Raw genomic sequence first — 7,209 nt, 5'->3', positions numbered from 1 at the left:
GATGCTTCACTGCGGCGACTGCGCCACGCTGCCGTACCCCTCCGATCCGAAGCCGATCAACGAATTCAACGACGGAACACCCCGTTCCGATTCTCGCTAAGACCGAAACGCCACGCACATCATTTCCAAACAGAATCAAGGTGAGTACGATTGTTGCCGACTCATTCCAGAACAAGAAGCCGCCACACGATGAAGATTCCGCCAAGAACACGACTCCTCCGACGAAACAGAAGGATTCACGTGTCGGCAACGAGCCGACCGAGTTCGTAAACAGCAAGACCGAAAACTCGAAGACGATGACGATTCCGATGCCAACCGGACTCGGTCCGGTACTGATGCCGTTTCGCCCGCCTCCTGGATTCCACCCAACGCCTAAATGGAACCCGATGCCAACCGGAATGTCTCCGGTGTCGCACTATTCGATCGGTTGCTCTCCGGTACCACAGCCGCTCCAGAGTACGACCGGTTCTCAACCGGTATCCCAGCCGCTTTTATCAACGACCGGTTCCCTGCCGGTATTTCATCCGCTCCAATGCAAGACCGACTCTCTTCCGACATCGCAGCAATCCCGATGCGTGACCGGATCTTGTCCGGTGCCCCAGATCCCGCATGTGACCGAATCCTTTCCGACGTCGAAGCTTCCATCTCCGATGACCGGATTACGTCCGGTGCAAGAGCAGTACCCGTGTGCTGACGAACCAAATCCGAAGCGACCCGATGTAGCCGGAATTCCTCCGGTATTGAAGCTGTTCCTGTCGACAGTCGAAGCTTCACCGGTGATCACGCCGGCCCTGATGCACATCGGTGCCAGCCCAGTGAAGAAGTCTACCACTACGTCTTCCGACGCCCGATCGACGACCAAGCCGACCACGATGTCCGCCGGTTCCCCTCCGGTGGTCAAGACGATCTCGCCGTCCACTGGAGCCAGTCCAGTGGGCAACCCCGCCCCGATGACCGTCGGTTCTCGTCCGATGGTCAAGCCGACCCCGATCCCGATGTCCACTGAAACCAGTTCAGTGGGCAGTTCCGCCCTGAGATTCACCGATGCCAGTTCGGTGATCAATTACGCCCACGTGTCCGCCGGTTCCCCTCCGGTGGCCAAGATGATCTCACCGTCCGCTGGAGCCAGTCCAGTGGGTAGTTCCGCCCCGACGGCCGTCGGTTCTCGTCCGATGGTCAAGCCGACCCCGATGTCTGCTGGAAACAGTGCAATTTCGTCCAGAGGTCCACCGGTGTTAGTCCGGTGGTCGAGCCGATCCCGATGTCCACTGGAAACGATTCAGTGGGCAACTACGCCCTGAGGTCCACCGATACCCGTTCGGTGTTCAACTACGCCAAGATGCCCGTCTTTTCCAGCCCGATGGTCATGCCGATCCTGACGTCCACTGGTGCTCATCCGATGGTCGATTCCGCCCCGATGTCTGTTGGTCCCTTTCCGGCAGTCAAACCGATCTTGCCGCCCATCGAAGCCAATCCGCCTCCAAAGTCCACTGGAACGAGTCCAGTGGTGAAGCCGACCGTGATATTCACCGGAGCCAAACCGGAAGCCAAACCCTTCAACGACTCAGCCGGTCTATGTCCGGTAGCCAAGCCATCCCCGAAGCCCACCGATCTCCGTTCGGTGACCCAGTCAAACCCGACGTCATCTAGCACTGTTGCAGTGAACCCGCTGGCCCCAACAATGAAGATCAACGAGACAAATCAAACGAAGAAGCGAATCCCACCGACAGCCGGAAACCGCCCGGCACGCAAGCGAGTCCTAAGCAGGACAGATCAACCAACAGAACTTCGTCCGTGGGCAAGACTTACCGTAAAGCCAACCGGAGCCCGTCCGGTCAGCAGAACCCGTCCGAAGAAGCAGTGGATCGTGGTGGTCCTGAAGTTCGTACAACCACCACTGGATCCGCCACCGGTCAACGCGACTGGTGCTTACGAACAGCTCCATTCCGACGCGTGGCCGAGGAAACCACCGGATGCAATGCCGATGCAACGAAGCCGTCTTCGAGCGCGTGTCCCGAACGCGTCCACCCTACGACCCTATCAGAGATAATCAAGACGCCCCAACTCAACAGTTCGCCGTGTTCCCACTGTTCCTGGCTGGGGAGTATGTTCGCGCCAACGCGAAGTGGTAACCGCGATTGAACCCCAGTTTTCCCTACTACACTCCACGCCGTCCAACTGTCCATCCAACGACAACGTGAACGAACATGCACGCAAGGATCGACCCTCGCATGTACAGCGGGTCCGCCGCCGACAACGACGACCGAACCAATCAACAGCCTGTTCGCAAGGAATTTTCCTCCAACACAATCACCTAAATATGTATCCTTCTCTTCTTCCACTTCATTCATCCCGTACGCTCCTCGACAAGACAGTCAAGATTCAACCACCGACCGAAGAAGAGTTCAACATTCAACCGCCGACGTGTACGCACCGAAACAGTTTAGATTCGACCCCGACAATTTCAAACGAATATTATTATTATTATTATATTTTATTAAAGACATTTTACCAAAAAAGTTGGCATTCGTGTCCAAAACGAATATGAAATACAATTCTTTCGTTAAGTTTTAGTGAAACAATCGTGTTTTCTTGTGCCAGTGGAAGCAAGGGTTTTACAGTCCACCCTCTAGTCGAACTACTGGTCCCGATTCCGATCACCCGCGCAAAATCCCCGTTCCACGAAGGAACACTATAATTTAACGCAAGCGCTTCAAAGTTTTCATAGGATTTACTATGGGTCAAAATATGTCAGGTTTCCTCTCGAACAATGATCAAAATGTTTATTTTTAGGTAGTTTTTCGTCAATAACTCAGAAACAAAAAGAGATATCGCAATTCTGAGTAAGTCTTCGAAGAAAAGTTTCGTAAATGATTTTTGTACAAGAAGCGTTGATCGATTTGAATTAAGGAGACATGGGGCGACCTCTGGAAGTGTAAGTTTCCCCATAGTTCTTCTTCTTAAAGGCTCGATGTCCCCACTGGGACTTGACCTGCTTCGCTTCAACTTAGGGTTCTTTGAACATTTCCACAGTTATTAATTGAAGGGATTTCTTTGCCTGCCATTGCACGAATTTGCATATTGTGAGGCAAGTACAATGATACACTATGCCCAAGGGAGTCCAGAAAATTTTCCCGACCGAAACAGGAATCGAACCCGCCGTCTCCGGATTGGCGATCCATAGCCTAAACCGCAAGGCTATCTGAAGATTCATGATTCTCCAGGCGGTATAGATTGAAAATGGAACTGCAAGTTAGTATACATTTATAAAGCTAGTGTATTATATTGCCGAGATTCCACCTGTTTAAACTCCTGCGCGAAATTTCGTTGCGTGATTTATTCTTGCGTGGGCCCACAGATATAAAACCAGACCGCATCCTGGTGTATATTTTACGCTGTGTTGTTAGGTGCACAGGTGGTGATAGTTTTGCATTGTAAACAAACAGCGTAGGTACGTTGGAAATGAGCCTAATAATCTATTTGCGTCGGAATCTATAAATCTTCATAATACTTTTCCCACAGACAAACAGACGTAACACTTAGAACAATTTTCGTGGAAATCCATCGCCTAGCTAGTGGAAATGTTTCACGATACACTGAGTAGTCCAATATCGTCAACAGAAGGCGTTAGTGTGAAACGTCAAACGCGAAGAAGAACTATGCGCGCGCCTGTGATTGCGAAAGCCACAACTAAAGGGTGATACGGTCAAAATTTGGTCACACAATTTGTTTCATAACTAGAGACTGCGTACACCGAAACAGCTGATTTTTGGACCATTATTGGTACATTATATGTAGCTTATATCATAAAATTTTCATCAAAATCGGTTTAGTATTTGCGGAGATGTTGTGAATCCTGAAAGCTGCAATTTTAAAATTTTGTACAAAGTGGATTAAAAAATAAGAACACATTTTTACTCTTTTTTTATAGAGCCAGAAATACTGAACCAATTTCAATGAAAATTTTTCTGTGTGTAAAGTATACATATCAAAATGTTATGTAAAAATTTCATTCAATTTGATTCAGCCGTTACAAAGTTATATATGTTTAGGTGGTCAAATTTTGTCAAATTCTGTCGAGTCAAGTCAAATTTTGGTCACACAACTTTTTTCATAACTTTAGATTGCGTACACCAAAACAGCTGATTTTTGGATCAGTAATGGTACATTATATGTAGCTTGTACCATAAAATTTTCATCAAAATCGGTCTAGTATTTGCGGAGATATTGTTGAACCCTGAGATCCGCAATTTTAAAATTTTGTGCAAAGTGCATTCATACATTTTTACTGTTTTATTTATAGAGCCAGAGATACTTAACCGATTTCAATGAAAATTTTTCTGTATGTGTAGTATGCATATCAAAATGTTGTGTAAAAATTTCATTCAATTTGATCCAGCCGTTACAAAGTTATATTTGCTTAAGTGGCACCCGGTCAGTTTTTTTCATATTCAAACTGCTACAACTTTGAAAGTATTCATACAAAATGGCTCAAAATTTTACTAAGAACGTATTTTCATAATAGTACTATACTGTAAAATTTTGATAAAAATCGGAGAAGTATTGGTAGTTCTATAATCAAAATTGTGCTTTATTGACCTTAAATTTCCGAAAATTTACTATGGAGCGCCTTTGTACAAAATTTTAAAAAGGTAGGTCGATGGTTTTGTCTATATATCAACCAATACTCAATCGATTTTGATGAAAATTTTATGGTATAAGCTACATATAATGTAGCATTACTGGTCCAAAATTCAGCTGTTTTGGTGTACGCAGTCTAAAGTTATGAAAAAAATTGTGTGACCAAATTTTGACCGTATCACCCTTTATGAAGATTCAAAATTATACTTAAAAGCGTGGTCGATGTAAATTTTGCAAGTGTTACGTCTGTTTGTTTGTGCTTTTCCTAAAAAATTTGAATGGAAAAGTTCTTAGTTACTCATAGTTGGAATTAGACAGCAAAATATTCAACTCGATTTTTTTACCTATTTTTATGGTTTTATTTCAATAGGCATAAACGTAGCGTCGGGAATAAGAAGCTAGAGCATCCCCGCAGAGTACCGCATCCTGACATCATTATAACGTGTTTATTACTGCATCGTCCCCACATCTGCATCGTTATCCATTGTCTGCGGATTTGGATCACTGCACTCAAGCAGGAAAACTCCCCCTTTTCTGCACCTGTGGTGTGTACACAGCTTACACTTACTTGGTTGCTAACTTACATGCTTCCACCACAACCGGAAAGTGAAAGTTCACCCTCTTCCCACCACCGCCGCCGAAGAGAAGATAAGGCAAGCAGCGCATGTATGTAGCAATGCGATGACGTGCTATGTATTAAATACAATTTATTTCCTTCGAGAAATACGGTCCATAGCTGGCTTTTGTTCTTCATTTGGTACTCTCCAGGAGCCAGCCTTGGCGTGAAAGGGAGAATTCTAGGGAAATATGCTACAAAACGAGGTGAGGTCGTAAGATGGTCAAGGCGTTTAAAAAAAACATCAAATCATGAGAACGTTGTAGTTTAGATGAGAAGCACATTTGAAAAGAAACCACAAAGACAAATAATTACGGTTTTCATGGACAGATTGCTGAATTGATGAACATTTTAATGGGATTCCAAGACTAATAAATGTCATGATTTATTTCGGAAACTCCTAGTAGACATAAAGTAAATAAAGTGCATACACTTCTTAGTTTGGCACGGTAAAGGCTGGGTATGCTGCGCAATTCAGATCCCATTGTGATCCACTAGCCTCTGCCCAGCAACTCCTATCCCTACCTCCACGCGGTACCGGCCGGATACTATGAGCAACCTTAGGGAAGATCGGGTAACCAACCCCGGTTGGAATTTTGGTCGTAGCCTGACACCCAAGTAACACAGAAAAAATCTTTGGACAATTTTTATTTCAAAGATGTATTTTAAGTGTATTATAAGTGATACAGAAAACATGTTGTGTTAATTTCCAGTTGTAATTGTGTTGATCAAAAACAAACAACATCAAAAATATTTTTCTCTGAATCACGTATGAAATATTGTTATATGACAATTATAGAACATAAACATCAAGTTTCTAATTTAATTACAAAAGCAATTACGTCACAATAACAGAAAGAAGAAGAAAAATGAAAATGCAATGAATGCTCATTTTCTCCGTTTCTGGGATGCTGTGGTCAATTGAGGACAATGAGTGGTTCAAGGGAACTGAAGTACCAGTTGAGTTTCCGAGAATAAACACTCAATCAGCACGTCTTTGTTGAGCCAGCATCAACATTTCAGTCCCACATACCTTTTTCCGGGTACCATATCCTTCTAACCGAACGCCCCGTCTGAATAGAATCAGCGTACTCAAATGTGGTCAACATCCTGAAGGCCAAAAGGTCTAGGCTGTGGAGTGGATCCAACCGGTATGCATGATAAAATTGAGAATCGCCGCGCAGCTGGTATTCCGGCCCTTGTGGAAGAGTCAGCATCCAACAGTCGGTACTATTTTAACTCCTAAAGCATATATTCCGATGTTGCTAACACCTGCTGGTTAACGACGGTTACACAAGCTCAACTATGGCAGGCATGCATTTTACTGGAACCTATTCAAAATGATTCATGCTTTGTAATTTTCACTGCAGTCGCGGATTAATTCCGAATACTCCCACGGCCACGACCACCTATAATCCCACAGTCACGGAAAACAAACCTCCATCAGCAGCGTAATTATTTACTATTGGCAATTATTTTGTCAGTTTGGCAGATGTAGCCCCGCTGAAAATGTAGCTATAAATAAGTTATTTTGGTGTAGTTATAAATTTTTGAAAACAAAATTATAACTAGCGTGAAGGTATGTTCGAATGATGTTATTTCGTCGTATTTTTAACGCTTTTCCGTTATGTATAGCGAAGTTGCCCTCGGGGTGTACTATTGGTGCAACTTTAACGTAATTTTACCTTGTTCTCAAATCAAAACACTTCACTTGCAGAGAAAATTTTTGATTATTCAAGGAGCGTCATACAGATTACAGTACCGAACAAATATGTTAATACACAATTTAGAAAGATGGTCAATATTTACGCTTCTCTTGCTTGTTTAAACATTGAATTAAGAAAAATACTTTTTCATTTTAAAAATACTTGAATTTTACTTGAGTCATAATCAGTAGCTTGCCATAAGCTCAGTTATTGAATAAAGTAAATATTGAAAGGAAACTTTTGAAC

The 7,209-nt window shown here is 44.0% G+C and overlaps 1 protein-coding gene across 1 annotated transcript; it reads left to right on the top strand.

The window, feature by feature from the left end:
• The first annotated feature begins 1,339 nt into the window (after positions 1-1,339).
• On the top strand, positions 1,340-2,050 carry LOC134290686 (transcriptional regulatory protein AlgP-like). Its single transcript, XM_062857864.1, has one exon. The coding sequence runs from the start codon at positions 1,340-1,342 to the stop codon at positions 2,048-2,050; it is 711 nt and encodes a 236-aa protein (XP_062713848.1).
• Positions 2,051-7,209: the final 5,159 nt, after the last annotated feature.

This window comes from Aedes albopictus, chromosome 3, assembly GCF_035046485.1.
Source record: "Aedes albopictus strain Foshan chromosome 3, AalbF5, whole genome shotgun sequence".
In the NCBI taxonomy this organism is placed as follows: Eukaryota; Metazoa; Arthropoda; class Insecta; order Diptera; family Culicidae; genus Aedes; species Aedes albopictus.
Note: the sequence above shows the minus strand (reverse complement) of the source record. Positions and strands in the feature narration are given on the sequence as shown.